Source organism: Mobula hypostoma, chromosome 9 (genome assembly GCF_963921235.1).
Source record: "Mobula hypostoma chromosome 9, sMobHyp1.1, whole genome shotgun sequence".
Lineage (NCBI taxonomy): Eukaryota > Metazoa > Chordata > Chondrichthyes > Myliobatiformes > Myliobatidae > Mobula > Mobula hypostoma.
In genome coordinates this window covers 85,294,758-85,311,836 of record NC_086105.1, presented here as the reverse complement: position 1 = coordinate 85,311,836, position 17,079 = coordinate 85,294,758, and the positions used below count along the sequence as shown (strand labels likewise).

General features: G+C 41.6%; 1 protein-coding gene across 11 annotated transcripts in view; it reads right to left on the bottom strand.

Moving 5' to 3' along the window:
- LOC134351828 (rho GTPase-activating protein 17-like) overlaps window positions 1–17,079 on the bottom strand; it is a 183,849-nt gene that overhangs the window by 46,887 nt on the left and 119,883 nt on the right. For all 11 annotated transcript variants that reach the window (XM_063058583.1, XM_063058580.1, XM_063058578.1 and 8 more), the window contains 6 exons: window positions 16,644–16,712; window positions 16,393–16,474; window positions 14,434–14,561; window positions 4,989–5,100; window positions 4,186–4,267; window positions 3,969–4,049 (listed from right to left, as the gene is read on the bottom strand). In XM_063058583.1, the coding sequence (XP_062914653.1) occupies window positions 3,969–4,049; window positions 4,186–4,267; window positions 4,989–5,100; window positions 14,434–14,561; window positions 16,393–16,474; window positions 16,644–16,712 (554 nt within the window). The remainder of the gene's footprint in view (window positions 1–3,968; window positions 4,050–4,185; window positions 4,268–4,988; window positions 5,101–14,433; window positions 14,562–16,392; window positions 16,475–16,643; window positions 16,713–17,079) is intronic.

Genomic DNA, 17,079 nt, shown 5'->3' with positions numbered 1-17,079 from the left:
TTGTTCAAAATCTCCCCCATCTCTTTTGGCTCCACACATAGCTGTCCACTCTGATTCTCTAAGGGATCAATTTTATCCCTCACTATCCTTTTGCTATTTATATAACTGTAGAAACCCTTCGGATTTATTTTCACCTTACTTGCTAAAGCTGCCTTGTATCTTCTTTTAGCTTTTCTAGTTTCTTTCTTAAGATTCTTTTTACATTCTTTATATTCCTCCAGCACCTCATTAACTCCAAGCTGCCTACATTTATTGTAAATCCCTCTCTCTTTCCGAACCAAGTTTCCTATATCCCTTGAAAACCATGGCTCTCTCAAACTTTTAACCTTTCCTTTCAACCTAACAGGAACATAAAGATCCTGTACCCTCAAAACTTCATCTATAAATGACCTCCATTTCTCTATTACATCCTTCCCATAAAATAAATTGTCCCAATCCACTCTTTCTAAATCCCTTCGCATCTCCTCAAAGTTAGCCTTTCTCCAATCAAAAATCTCAACCCTGGGTCCAGTCCTATCCTTCTCCATAATTTTATTGAAACTAATGGCAGTGTGATCACTGAACCCGAAGTGCTCTCCAATACATACCTCCGTCACCTGCTCCACCTCTTTCCGGAACAGGAGATCCAACACCGCCCCTTCTCTAGTTGGTACCTCTATGTATTGCTGCAAAAAACTATCTTGCATACATTTGACAAACTCCAAACCATCCAGCCCTTTTAATACAAAATTAAAATCTCCCACAATCACAACCTTGTGCTTACTACAAATATCTGCTATCTCCTTACAAATTTGCTCGTCCAGTTCTCGGTCCCCATTAAGTGGTCTATAATACACCCCTATAAGTGTCACTACACCTTTCCTATTCCTCAATTCCACCCAAATAGCCTCCCTGGACGAGTCCACTAATCTATCCTGACAGAGCACCGCTGTTATATTTTCTCAAATAAGCAATGCAACACCTCCCCCTCTTGCCCCTCCTATTCTATCACACCTGAAGCAATGAGATCCTGGAATATTTAGTTGCCAATCACACCCCTCCTGTAACCACGTTTCACTAATAGCTACAACATCATATTTCCAGGTATCAATCTATGCTCTAAACTCATCCACCTTTCTTACAATGCTCCTAGCATTAAAATAGATGCATTTAAGAAATTCTCCACTTCTTACTCTCTTTTTATCCTTAATGGAGCAAACAACTTTGTTATCGTTTTCTTCCTTGTCCCCTACATCTTTGGTCTGAGTGCTCCTGATCTCTGTCCCCTGCCTATCCTCCCTCACACATTGTCTACTAGCTTTCTCTATTTGTGAACTAACCTCCTCTCTCCTAGTCTCTTTAATTTGATTCTCACCCCCCAACCATTCTAGTTTGAAGTCACCTCAGTAGCCCTCGCAAATCTCCCCACCAGGATATTGGTCCCCCTTGGATTCAAGTGTAACCTGTCCTTTTTGTACAGGTCACACCTGTGCCAAAAGAGGTCCCAATGATCCAAAAACTTGAATCCCTGCCCCCTGCTCCAATTCCTCAGGAATGCATTTATCCTCCACCTCATTGCATTCCTACTCTCACTATCGCGTAGCACAGGCAGTAATCCTGAGATTACTACCTTTCCGGTCCTTTTTCTCAACTCCCTTCCTAACTCCCTATACTCTCCTTTCAGGACGTCTCCCCTTTTCCTACCTATGTCATTGGTACCTATATGTACCACGACCTCTGGCTCCTCTCCCTCCCACTTCAGGATATCTTGGACGCGATCAGAAAAATCCCGGACCCTGGCACCAGGGAGGCAAACTACCAACCGGGTCTCCAGACTGCATCCACAGAATCGCCTAAAAGACCCCCTTACTATCGAGTCCCTTATTACTACTGCCCTCCTCTTCCTTTCCCTACACTTCTGAGCTACAGGGCCGGACTCTGTGCTGGAGGCACGGCCACTGTTGCTTCCCCCAGGTAAGTTGTCCCCCCCAACAATACTCAAACAGGAGTACTGATTGTCAAGGGGCACAGCCACAGGGGTACTCTCTATTACCTAACTCTTCCTCTTCCCCCTCCTAGCCGTGACCCAGTTGTCTGCCTCCCGTGGCCCCGGTGTGACCACCTGCCTGTAACTCCTCTCTATCAACTCCTCATTCTCCCTGACCATATGAAGGTCATCGAGCTGCAACTTCAGTTCCCTAATGCGGTCCCTTAGGAGCTGCATCTCAGCGCACCTGGCGCAGATGTGGACGTCCGGGAGGCTTGGAGACTGCAGGACCTCCAGCACCGAGAACAACAAGCTGCCCTCACACTCATGTTTCCCCTCTCCTCAAATAACAGCAAAAAATGAATACCAAACCCTCTTCGCTTTGCCTGCTTCTGCCTAAGCCCGTTGAGCCGAAGCCCTTAAGCCTTCACTCTGCTCCCGGCTCACTCCGCAGCCCGCAAACTACGCTGTCCGCTGTATAAGGCTGTGCTCCTTTTAAATCTTCCGCGCTTCACTCCCCGACGTCACACGCCTACGCAGTCCCGCCTCTCTGAACGCCAATGGAAACAAAACCCAAAAAATTCAAAAATGGCTTCCTCTGCACTCCCGCTCCAAATCTCAGACTTCCTTCTCTGAATTACCGGTATACTGCTGGTGTCTTCCACAATAAAAGACTGATGCAAGAAACTTATTTAGTTCATAGAGTCACAGGAAAATACAGTATAAAAACAGGCCCTTCAGCTCATATAGCCCATCAAGCCATTTAAGTTGCTTACTCTCATTGACTTGCAGCAAGACGGTAGCCCTCCATTCCATTACCATCCATGCACCTACTAAACATCTCCTAAATATTGAAATCGAACTCAGATGCACCACTTTTGCTGGCAGCTTATCCACAGCTTATCACTCTGTGAGTGCCATTTCTTTCTCCCCTTTATTACTTCTCAAGCATCATTTTCCAGCGGTCTGATATCCACTCTCACATTTTTACTCTTTAGTATCTGAAAATACTTTTGGTATCCTCTCTTATATTATTGGCTAGCTTGCCTTCATAATTTCATCTTTTTTCTCCTTTTGGCTTTTTTAGTTGCCTTCTGTTGGTTATCAAAAGCGTCCTGCAATCCTTCAACTCCCCACTAATTGCAATATTATATGCCCTCTCTTTTGCTCTTTGCTGTCTTTAACTTCCCTTATCATCCATCATTTTCCCTTTTGATTACTTCTTCATCTTTGGAATGCATTTATCCTGTGTGCCTGAATTCTTCCCGGAAACTTCTACCGTCATCCCTGCTCGTACCCCCTTCCAATCAACTTTGGCCAGCTCCTCTCTCATGCCTCTGTAATTCCCATTACTCCACTTCAATACTGATACATCTGTCTGATGGAACACAGATACTGTAGTTGCAATGGGCAGGACTATTGACGTGGTACTGTATCACTGAAGAACAGAAACAGCAGGAGGAAGATAGGTTGTAGAAACAGGATTCAACTCCTTTCCAAACCCTGATACAGAAAGAGAACCTGGGATTATAGAGAGACTTGGAATGAGAGACTGAGAACAAAGGAAAGCCACAAGTCTGATCTAGACCAATCGCCTTACATCCAGACAGGTAGAGTACCACGCAAACTTTGAATGTTATCTTTGTAAATTTAGAGTTTGAACAAAGATAAGTACATTTTCCGCCAGTTGTTAACTGTGTAATCCTGATATGTACAAGTCAGTATATGGCAAACCACTAGCTCCACCTGGTCTAAACTATTCTACAATCAATATTTTCCAATTTTCCTCCACCAAATTAATTTGCAAGGGCTGTAGATTGTGATGGAGAGGGGAGGCTGCAGCAGTATGTAATGTCAGTTCTACAGAAGGTATTTGAGAGCACCAGAATTGAAGTAGTAATTTTTTTTTGTAGGAATGTCTAGTTTCTCACATTGTTGCCAACATTCATCTCAAATCTGGTAGCAGCTTCACTAATCTTATTTTGTGATTTAAAAAATATACCTGAAGTTGGAACTGTGGGACTTTGGCATCTTGCTGCAGGTTAACCAGAGGGCTTGCAGTTTCTTGTCTGGTTCTGGCACACTGTGACAGAATAGAATGGAAGACAGTGAATACAGTTTAGGAATCTGTAGGGGTGCATTCTTTTAACATGTACACACTTCATAGACCAAAATCAATATTGTACAAAACAAGTGCAGAATGAGTCGGTCACCCTCACCTTGCAGCCTGAACCCACTCATCGTAAAGCTGGAATGTCATTAAAGGCTCTGGAAGTTCTCTCAGATATGACTTTAAGGCACCTGAATGCAAAGAGACACCAATAACATTAGTATCTAACAGCATCACCTAAACGAGCATCTTTTCTTGTTAGTAGTTGCTTCTTCATGTAAACAATGCATATAATAATTAACAATAGAACTCAACATAAAGTAGCTCACGTGATAAATTGTAAATGAAATTGTTACTTTTGCAATGCTACCCGATACCTAGAACTTGATTCATGATCACAACAAATACCAGTTGGTATACCTCTCATGTAAATATGAAGTGAATATTGTCAGAAAACTTTCACAGCAGACCATTGATGGTACATCATTCCAAACGTTCCATGTTTTAATCTGTCACTTGGATTAACTTCCCATTTAATGGCAGTTGTTCAAATCTAAAGGAACACTCACAGCAACGTTAACTCTTCTACATTATTCTCATTATGAGTGTCCATCCAGAGTCTAACACAGCTGAATTGTGTGAACATATAAAATACAATGAAAATTAAATAACTGCATCTGCTGGAAGTAAGAAATAAAAGTAGAAAATACTAGAAACACTCAATAGATAAGGTAGCAACTGTGGAGAGAGAAACAGCTTATGTATCAGGTGGAAGTTTCAGGCTGCTGAGTTTAAACTATTCATTCATTTCACCCCCACAAAAACATCTTTGTGAGTCACAGCTTTTTTTTTAGGTGCATAAGCAATTCAATTTACTTCCAAACTGCTGTGGCCCTTATGTGTGGTACTTACCTGCAACAGCATGTGGGTCAGAATAGAATTCCTCAAGTTGGGAAGTAGAGCAATCCAATGCAGCCTTTAGCTTTTTCAGCTTGGATGCTCCAGCAGCAATTCGGAAAAGGCCCTACAACAAGAAAACGTAATTTTTTTATTCAGTCATTTACAGGCTACTGGTGTCACCAGCTAAGCCAGCATTTATTACCCACCCTTAGTTGCCCTTGAGAAGGTGGTACACCCACAGTGCTGTTAGAGAGGGAATTCCATGATCTTGACCCAGTAACATGAAGGAACGGCAATATGTTTCCAAGTCAGGATTGGTGAGTGACTTGGAGGGGGATTACACATACAAAACAACAAGATTTTTATGGACTGCACCAAAGTGTGATCACAAATAAGTAGCTATCATAAAGATAAACAAAATGCTGCAGACATCAGGTGACCCTCCTTTCCTCTTACTCTAAGGAATTACAAGGGTAAAAAGACCTTGGTGGGAGTTATATAAAGTCTCCCAAACAAGTCACAATGGGAGACAGAAAATGCATGCCAAAAGGGCAATGTTATAATAGTCATGGGGGATTTCAATATGCAGTAGATTGGGAAAATCAGGCTGGTGCTGGATTTCAAGACAGGAATTCCTAGAGTGCCTACAAGATGGCTGTTTAGAGCAGCTTGAGGTTGAACCCACTTAGGGAAAGGCTATTCTGGATTAGGTGTTGTGCAATGAACAGGAAATGATTAGAGAGCGCAAGAACTCTTCGGGGCAAGTGATCATAATATGATCAAATTCACCCTGAAATTTCAGAAGGAGAAGCTAGAGTTGGATGTATCAGCATTACAACAAAGTAAAGGCATGAGAGAGGAGGTGGTCAGAATTGGTTGGACAAGAAAACTGGCAGGAATGACGGCAGAGCAGCAATGGCTGGAATTTCTGGAAGCAATACATCCCAAAGAGAAAGAATCATCCTCAAGGCATGATGACACAACTGCGGCTAACAAGAGAAGTCAAAGCCAACAAAAAAAAACAAGAGAGGGCATAAAATAGAGCAAAAATTACTGGGAAGATGAAGGATTGGGAAGCTTTTAACTATCAACAGCAGGCAACTAAAACAGTTATTAAGAAGGTAAAGATGGAATATGAAAGTAAACTACCCAATAATATTAGAGAGGATACCAAGAGTTTCTTCAGATACATATGTGTAAAAAGGAGGTGAGAGTGGATATCAGACTGCTGGAAAGCGATGCTGAAGAAGTAGCAAAGGAGTAAAGTGAAATAGCGGGCAAACTGACTAAGTATTTTGCATCAGTCTTCACTGTGGAAGACACTTAGCAGTGTGGTGGAAGTTCCGTGTGTCAGGGGGTATGAAGTGTGTGAAGTTACCATAACTAGAGAGAAGGTTCTTGGGAACTGAAAGGTCTGAATGTAGATAAGTTATCTGGACCAGGTGGTGTACACCTCAGGGTTCTGAAAGAGGTGGCTGAAGAGATTGCGAAGACATTGGTAATGATTTTTCAAGAATCACTAGATTTTGGAATGGTTCTGGAAGACCAGAAAATTGCAGGTGTCACTCCACTATTTGAGTAGGGAAAGAGGCAGCAGAAGAAAGAAAATTGTAGGCCAGTTAGTCTGACCTCAGTAGTTGGAGTTGATTGTTACAGATGTGGTTTCAGGGCATTTGGAGGCACATGATAAAACAGGCCATAGTCAGCAAAGCTTCCTCAAGGAAAAATCTTGCCTGACAAATCTGTTGGAATTCTTTGAAGAAATGACAAGCAAGATAGAGAATCGGTTGATGTTGTGTTCTTGGGTTTTCAGAAGGCCTTTGACAAGGTGCCAAACATGAGGTTGCTTAACAAGCTATGAGCCCACGTTATTACAGGAAAGATTCTAGCATAGATAAAGCAGAGTTTGACTGGTGGATAGCAAAGAGTGGGAATAAAGTGAGCCTTTTTGGTTGGCTGCCGGTGACCAGTGGTGTTCAACAGGGGACTGTGCTGGGATCGATTCTCTTTACATTATGTGTCAATGATTTGGATGACGGAATTGACGGCTGTGTTGCAAAGTTTAGAAAATACAAAGATAGGCAGAGGGGCAGGTAGTTTTGAGTAGATAGAGAGGCTGCAGCAGGACTTAGACAGATTAAGAGAATGAGCGAAGAAATAGCAGATGGAATACAGTGTCAGGAAGCCTAATGAATGGCAAAAGGCCTTGATAGAGTGGATATGGAAAGGATGCTTCATATGATGGGAGAGACTAAGATCAGCGGTAATGCACCATTAAGCTGGATGCCAACCGCCGTAAAACAAGAAGAAGAAGAGACTAAGACCAGAGGACACAGCCTCAGAATAGAGGGTTGTCCTTTTAAGACGGACATGAGGAGGTATTTCTTTAGCCAGAGAGTGGTGAATCTGTGGAATTCATTGCCAGAGGCAGCTGTGGAGGCCAAGCCTTTATGTATATTTAAGGCAGAGGTTGATAAGATTCTTGAATGGTCAGGGCCTGAAGGGATCAGGGAGAAGGCAGGAGATTGGGGCCGAGAGGAAAACTGGATCAGCAAAGTGTAATGGTAGAGCTGACTCGATGGGCCAAATTAGCTAATTCTGGTCCTATATCTTATGGTCTACTCGGTAAAGATTATTGGTAGGAGGACATGAGGAACAAAGGGCTTTATTTCAACTGCTAGTTCATGGCTAAAAGGTGTCTGCCATTGGGAGGTGGAAGAAGGTCCTTTGGCCCACCTAGTCTATGCTGAACTATTATTTTGCTGAGTCCCTTTGGCCTGCACCTGGACCACAGCTCTCCATATCCCCTCTTCCACGTACACATCCGAACTTCTCTTAATTGTTGAAATTGAACCCACATCCATCACTTCAGTTAGCAGCTCCTTCCACACTCTCACCACCCTCTGAGTGAAGAAGTACCCCCACAGGTTTCCCTTAAACATTTCACCTTTCATCCTTAACAGCCATGACCTCTAGTTCTAGTCTTACCCAACCTCTGTGGAAAAACGCTTGCTTGCATTTACCCTATTGTATACCTCTCATAATTTTGCATACCTCTATCAAATCTCATTCTCCTATGCTCCGGGGAATCAAGTCCTAAAGTACTAAACCTTTCTCTATAACTCAAGTCCTGCCAATTTCTTTATAAATTTTATGACCCTATCTACCTGTGATGCCAATTTCAAGGAATTAAGGACCTGTATTCCCAGATCCTTCTGATCTACCTCACTCCTCAGTGCTTACTGTTCACTGTGCAAGTCCTACCTTGGTTTGTTCTTCCAAAGTGCAAGCTCTCACACTTGTCTATTTGCCATTTAATTAAATTCCATGAAATTCCATTAATTAAATTTACATTAAATTCCCCTGTTATCTTTCAGCCCATTTTTCATCCAGTCCAAATCCCATTGCAAGCTCTAATAGACTTCCTCGCTGTCCACCAATGCTCCCAATCTTGGTGTTGTTCACAAATTTGCTGATCCAGTTAATCATATTGTCATCCTGTCACTGACATAGATGACAAACAAAAACTACCCACCACCGATCTCTGTGGCAGACCACTAGACACAAGCCTCCAGTCAGAGGCAACCATCTACTACCACTCTCTGGCTTCTCTCATGGCCAATTTCTACCTCACTCTGAATGCCAATCTTCTTGACCAACCTTCCATGAGAGACCTTGTCAAAGGACTTGCTAAAAGACTTGCATCCACTGCCTTTCCTTCAACAACTTTCCTGGGTAGATAAGAGCTATCATGTACAAAGCCATATTGACTATCCCTAATCAGTCCCTGTTGATCCAAATACTTATAATCCCTTTCAATAACATACCCACCACTGATGTCAGCCTCACCAGCCTATAAACTCCTACCTCATTCTTAGAGACTTTCTTGAACAACAGAACAACATCAGCTATCCTCCAACCCTCCAGCACTTCAATCTTGGCTAATAATGTTTTAAATGTCTCTGCTGGGGCCCTGAAATTTCTGCACTTGTCTCCCACCAGATCTAAGAGAACATACCCTAATGTGTCTCAAGACAATAAACTCCTCCTCCTCTGTAATTCATGTACAGTCCAATACCTCCCTTCTACACACTCGGTGTCTGAGTACCCAAGTAAATACAGGTGCAAAAAAATCCACTGAAGATCTTTCTCCTCTCAATCTCCAAGATGACCATTTGTGTCCCTTGCTATCCTTTTGTTCTTAATAGATCTGTAGAAGCCCTTGGGATTCTCTTTTACCTAATCTGTTAGAGCAAATTCATGCCTTCTTTTAGCCTTCCTGATTTCCCACTTAAGTGCTCTCTTGCATTTTTTATACTCCTGAAGTACCTCATTTGGTCCTAGCAGGCTATATCTGCTACACATCTCCTCCTTCTTCTTCTTAAACAGGCCTCACAACCTCTCGGAAATGGATGCACATCAGTTCTGGCAGTGTCTGCAGGTTATTACTTTCTACAAAGCAAAACCTAACATCACAAATGGCTGTGATGTTTCACTCCCAGATGTGCTTAACACTTTTTATGTACACTTTGAAAGGGAGAATAAAACTACATCAGTGTGAATCCCTGCAGTATCTAGTGACGCTGTGAACTCTGTCTCAGAGGCCAACGTCAAACCATTTCTCTTTCTTTATCTTTCCAACATTTTTATTAAACTTCATATACACAAATACAGAATTCATAAGGATTCTTATTATAAATCAAAATAAGGTAGCACAAAATGTACTATATATAAATCACACTGATACAATCACGGTATCCCATATTCATGATCAATCAAATAAAATAAATTGAATTATGAAATACAATAATATAGTTAATTATATTATTAAAAAAATCTACACCCACTACCAAGACAAAGCTGGTTGGTAAAAAAACAAAAGAAAAAAAAGAGTACTTTACCATGTACTAATAGCCCAGATATATATTTCAATAACAATAACAATTCAAAGATTTTCAAAATAGTTCAGAAAAGGTCCCCATAGCGTCTGAAAATCTTGATTAGAATCAGAAATTGAACAACAAATCTCTAAATTTAAACATGACATAACATCGCTTAACCATTGAGCATGTGTAGGGGGGCAACCTCCCTGCATTTAAACAAGATCGCCCTCCTAGCCATAAGAGAAATAGAAGCCAGTACCCGTAAATGAGAAGGCTCCAAAATTATAGCTCTTTCCTCAACAATACCAAATAAGGCAGTCAAAGGATTGGGCTTAAAGTTAATTTAAAGTACAGAAAAAGTTTGGAATACATCTTTCCAATATTTTTCAAGGCTCGAAAGAACATTTTTCAAGAGGATGAACTTTCACAAGGTATCATGCCCTGATGGTGTACCTGGCAGGGATCTGAAAACCTGTATCAACTAACTAACAGGAGTACTCAAGAACTTCTTCAATCTCTCACTGCTGTAGTCGGTGATCCTCAACTCCTTCAAAAGGGTGACAATCACACCAGTGCCCAAGAAGAGCAGGGAGAACTGCCTTAACAACTATCACCCAGTGGCACTTGCATCTACTTGATGAAGTATCTTGAGTGGTTGGTCATGGCTAGAATCAACACCTGCCTAAGGAAGGACTTGCCCGTCTGCAATTTGGCCATCGCCACTATAGGACCATAGTAAGTGCAGTCACACTGGCTGGCTTCTCAGCCTTGGATCACCTGCATCAGGCTGCTGTTTATTGACTACAACTCAGTTTTCAACACCTTCATGTTTTCAGTTCCAATCAACAAGCTCCAAAACCTGGGCCACCGTATCTGGATCACAGTCTGTGTGGCTCAGAAATAACATCTCCTCTTCGCTGACAATCAACACTGATGGACCTCAAATATGCATGCTTAGCCCAATGCTCTACTCCCTCTACACCCATGATTATGTGGCTAAGCAACTAGGCACAGCTCAAATGCCAACTCAACTGTTTTTCAGATGATGATGAAGAGGTGTACAGCAGCAAGATAGATCAGCTGGTTGAGTGGTGTCGCAGCAACAACCTTGTACTCAACATCAGTCAGTAAGACCAAGAAATGGATTGTGGACTTCGGGAATGGGAAGTTGAGAGAACACACACCAGTCATTGTGGAGTCAGAAGTGGAAAGGGTGAGCAGATTCAATTTCCTGGGTATTAACATCTTTGAGGATCTATCCTGGGCCCACACATTGAGACAATTGCAAAGAAGGCAAGACAGTGGCTATATTTCATCAGGAGTTTGAGGAGAATTAGTGTGTCACCAAAGACGCACAAATTTGTAGAAATGTACCATTGAGAGCATTCTAACCCTTTGCATCACCATCTAGTAAGAAGGGGCCACTTCACAGGATTAGAAAAAACTGCAGCAAGTTGTAAACTCTGCCAGCTCCATCATGGAACTACCATCCCCCTGCGTCCAAGGCATCTTCAAAAGGTTATGCATCCATTATTAAGGACCCGCATCACCCAGGACTTGCCCTCTTCTTATTGCTACCATCAACGAGGAGGTAAAGGAGCCTGAAGACACACACTCAATGATTCAGGAAGTTTCTACCTCTCCACCAACAGATTTCTGAATGGACAATAAACTCACAAACACCACATAACTACTTTGTTTTCCTCTCTACTTATTTCTTTATATATGCTTATTATAATTTCTAGATTTTATTATTATGCCTTGCAATGTACTGCTGCTTCAAAACCCTAAACCTGTTAAAATGTCATTAGAAACGGGGATGGTGCCACAGGATTGGCGTATTGCTCATGTTGTTCCATTGTTTAAAAAGGGTTCGAAGAGTAAACCTAGCAATTATCGTCCTGTGAGTTTGACGTCAGTGGTGGGTAAATTAATGGAAAGTATTCTTAGAGATGGTATATATAATTATCTGGATAGACAGGGTCTGATTAGGAACAGTCAACATAGATTTGTGCATGGAAGGTCATGTTTGACAAGTCTTATTGAATTTTTTGAAGAGGTTACTAGGAAGGTTGACGAGGGTAAAGCAGTGGATGTTGTCTATATGAACTGCAGTAAGGCCTTTAACAAGGTTCCACATGGAAGGTTAGTTAGGAAGGTTCAATCGTTAGGTCTTAATATTAAAGTAGTAAAATGGATTCAGCAGTGGCTGGATGGGAGACGCCAGAGAGCAGTGGTGGATAACTGTTTGTCAGATTGGAGGCCAGTGTCTAGTGGTGTGCCTCAGGGATCTGAACTGGGTCTAATGTTGTTTGTCATATATATTAATGATCTGGATGATGGGGTGGTAAACTGGATTAATAAGTATGCAGATGATACTAAGATAGGTGGAGTTGTGGATAATGAAGTAGGTTTTCAACAGCCTGCACAGAGATTTAGGCCAGTTAGAAGAGTGGGCTGAAAGATGGCAGATGGAATTTAATACTGATGAATGTGAGGTGATACATTTTGGTAGGACTAATCAAAATAGGACATACATGGTAAATGGTAGGGCATTGAAGAATGCTGTAGAACAGAGGGATCTAGGAATAATGGTGCATAGTTCCCTGAAGATGGAATCTCATGTGGATAGGATGGTGAAGAAAGCTTTTGATATGCTGGCCTTTATAAATCAGAGCATTGAGTATAGGAGTTGCGATGTAATGTTGAAATTGTACAAGGCATTGGTAAGGCCAAATTTGGAGTATTGTGTACAGTTCTGGTCACCGAATTATAGGAAAGATGTAAATAAAATTGGAAGAGTACAGAGATTTACCAGAATGTTGCCTGGGTTTCATCACCTAAGTTACAGAGAAAGGTTGGACAAGTTGGGTCTTTATTCTTTGGAGCATAGACGGTTGAGGAGGGCCTTGATAGAGGTATTTAAAATTATGAGGAGGATAGATAGAGTTAATGTGGATAGGCTTTTTCCATTCAAAGTGGGGGAAATTCAAACAAGAGGACATGAGTTGAGAGTTAAAGGGCAAAAGTTTAGGGGTAACATAAGGGGGAACTTCTTTACTCAGAGAGTGGTAGCTGTGTGGAACAAGCTTCCAGCAGAAGTGGTTGAGGCAGGTTTGATGTTGTCATTTAAAGTTAAATTGGATAGCTATATGGACAGGAAAGGAATAGAGGGTTATGAGCTGAGTGCAGGTCGGTGGGACTAGGTGAGAGTAAGCGTTCAGCACGGACTAGGAGGGCCAAGATGGCCTGTTTCCATGCTGTAATTGTTATATGGTTATATGTTAGCCTTACCATTTATTCTGAGAGGAACATGAAAACTCTGCATATTCAAGATTTCACTTTTGAAAGTTTCCCACTCACCAAGCACACCTTTGCCAGAAAAAAATCTATCCCAATCCACACTTGCCAGATCCTTTGATATCATCAAAATGGCTTTTCTCAATTTTAGAATCTCAACTCGAAAACAGACCTACCCTTCTCCATAGTTATTTTGAAACTAATGGAATTATGATCACTCATTCCAAAGAGGTCCCCTGCACACACACTGTCACTTCCATCTTGTTCCCTCATAAAAGATCCAGTATTGCACTCTCCCTAGCTGGGACCCCTATATATTGATTCAGGAACCATTCCTGAAGACATTTAGCCCTTTCACAGTATGGGGTTCCTAGTAAGTATGTGTAAAGTTAAAATTACCTCCTCTCCCAACCTTGTGTTTTTTGCACCAGTCAGCAATCTCTCTACTAATTTGCTCCTCTAAATCCTGCTGACTATTGGGTGGTCTATAAGACATCCCCATTAAAATGTTCATCACTTTCTTATTCTTCAGTTCCACCAATATTCCTCCTGAATAAGTAGTGGAGCACTCCTTCAAACAGACTCATTCAGCTCCACTGTCACAAAGATCATTACAGAAAATCTGTCGACTATATGATTTTGGAAAAGTCATTTACAAATGATTAGATTTGAAGTTAAACATAATATACAGAAAAATTAAGAAAGGTTGGGAAAGTCAGTTGTGAATACAAAATGACTTAATCTGGATACGCAAACACGAGTAATTCTGCAGATGCTGGAAATTCAAGCAACACACATCAAAGTTTCTGGTGAACGCAGCAGGCCAGGCAGCATCTCTAGGAAGAGGTACAGTCGACGTTTCAGGCCGAGACCCTTCGTCAGGACTAAATGAAGAAAGAGATGTTAAATTTCTTACTAGCTCTTTCTTCAGTTAGTCCTGACGAAGGGTCTCAGCCTGAAACGTCGACTGTACCTCTTCCTAGAGATGCTGCCTGGCCTGCTGCGTTCACCAGCAACTTTGATGTGTGTTGCTCAATCTGGATACATTCTGTTCCCAGTACACCAGAAAAGGGAGAAGGTACCTGTGCCAAGGCTGAAACCTTTCAAAGTAATTCTTCTCACCTGCATTGGATACAGGAAGGCTAGTGAACTGTTCAGAAGAACAAAGATGGATGATAAGAAAGATGGAGCTAGAGATGGCAAATTTCTGAGCATGAAAATGAGAACTCTGATAATGATACATGTGTGTATAATTTGTAGCAACCAGCACTCACCTCCTCTTTCATACCAGTTTCCAGCAGCATCATTACACAAGCCTCAATTGGGAGAGCTATCTCACGACCACTACGCTTGAGGTGTTCTTCCAGAGCAGTTCCAAATGCAGGCTTCTCAGTCCACGTATCTGGCAGAAATCAATTAACTAATCAACAAACTAATGCATTCATCTCCACAAATAACTTTTTGCTGTAATGGTTCACTGATGTTAATCTTTAAAATATTTGTTCAGTATGTACATTGCTTGAATAAATAACTTAGAAACCATAAAAACATTACAGCACAGAAACAGGCCTTTTGGCCCTTCTTGGCTGTGCCGAACTATTTTTCTGCCTGGTCCCACTGACCTGCACCTGGACCATATCTCTCCATACATCTCTCATCCATGTACCTGTTCAAGTTTTCCTTAAATGTTAAAAATGAGCCTGCATTTACCACTTTATCTGGCAGCTCATTCCACACTCCCACCACTCTCTGTGTGAAGAAGCCCCCCCTAATATTCCCTTTAAACTTTTTCCCCTTCACCCTTAACCCACGTCCTCTGGTTTTTTTCTCCCCTTCCCTCAGTGGAAAAAGCCTGTTTGCATTCACTCTATCTATACCCATCATAATTTTATATACCTCTATCAAATCTCCCCTCACTCTTCTATGCTCCAGGGAATAAAGTCCTAACCTATTCCACCTTTCTCTGTAACTCAGTTTCTCAAGTCCTGGCAACATCCTTGTAAACCTTCTCTGCACTCTTTCAACCTTATTAATATCCTTCCCGTAATTTGGTGACCAAAACTGAACACAATACTCCAGATTCGGCCTCACCAATACCTTATACGACTTCAACATAACATTCCAGCTCTTATACTCAATACTTTGATTAGTAAAGGCCAATGTACCAAAAGCTCTCTTTACGACCCTATCTACCTGTGACGCCACTTTTAGGGAATTTTGTATCTGTATTCCCAGATCCCTCTGTTCTACCGCACTCCTCAGTGTCCTACCCTTTATCTTGTATGTTCTACCTTGGTTTGTCCTTCTAAAGTACAATACCTCACACTTGTCTGTATTAAACTCCATCTGCCATTTTTCAGCCCATTTTTCCAGCCGGTCCAAATCCTTCTGCAAGCTTTGAAAACCTTCCTCACTGTCCACTACTCCTCCAATCTTTGTATCATCAGCAAATTTGCTGATCCAATTTACCACATTATCATCCAGATCATTGATACAGATGACAAATAACAATGGACCCAGTACTGATCCCTGTGGCACACCACTAGTCACAGGCCTCCACTCAGAGAAGCAATCCTCCACTACCACTCTCTGGCTTCTTCCGTTGAGCCAATGTCTAATCCAATTTACTATCTCACCATGTATACCTAGCGACTGAATCTTCCTAACTAACCTCCCATGCGGGACCTTGTCAATGGCCTTACTGAAGTCCATATAGACAACATCCACTTCCTTCCCTCCATCCACTTTCCTGGTAACCTCCTCGAAAAACTCTAATAGATTTGTTAAACGTGACCTACCACGCACAAAGCCACGGTGACTCTCCCTAATAAGTCCCTGTCTATCCAAATACTTGTAGATCCTATCTCTTAGTACTCCTTTCAATAATTTACCCACTACTGATGTCAAACTTACCGGCCTATAATTTCCCGGATTACTTTTTGAGCCTTTTTTAAACAAGGGAAAATACAAAGTATTTCCAATGACAGTTTAAAGTCTATTTATAGTTATTAAATCTATCAACATACATGAGTGTTTCAGATAATCCACCATTAAATCAAATGGTGGTTTGATTCATACATTCATACATTTCATTCATCAATTCAGAAAATACATACATCAGCAGAAAAAATGCCTAGCTGGAAAACAAAAAAAATTAAGAAAACTATAGAATAGGGACTTATCCAAAGGTTAATAAGAAATGAAGAAGCTGATGAAATGCTGCTGTACTGCACCTTGCTGGGTCTGGATCGTAGGAAGGACTCGCTCTAAGACTGCTAGTGATTTTCTATGGTAATCTGCTTGTGCTTCTAATAACTGAGAACAAAGACCACATTGTCAACAAAAATTCCATTAGCTTCATGCCTACAGAAGTATTAATCTCAAGTCGATCAAATGCAACTCCATCATATTGTAACAAAAATGTCAATTTAAATGAATGAGGCAAAGAACTAAATACTTATGAAGAGTCAGTGTCATCACTTACCATTACCAAATACCTTGCATAATCACCTTCTTTCGAAATAAAGTTGTACATATCAGCTGCAAGTTGATCCTGTGGACAGAGAGATTTCTTTACTGCATTCAAATCACAGCTTCCAAGACAACAGAATAAAAGAAAGGAAAATAGACTAGCAATACTAAACTACCAGTGTTGGCGTGTGGCCAAGTAGTTAAGGCGTTCATCTACTGATCTGAAGGTTGCTAGTTCGAGCCTTGGCTGAGGCAGCGTGTGTGTCCTTGAGCAAGGCACTTAACCACACACTGCTCTGCGACGACACCGGTGCCAAGCTGTATGGGTCCTAATGCCCTTCCCTTAAACAACATCGGTGGCGTGGAGAGGGGAGACTTACAGCATGGGCAACTGCTGGTCTTCCATACAACCTTGCCCAGGCCTGCGCCCTGGAAACTTTCCAAGGCGC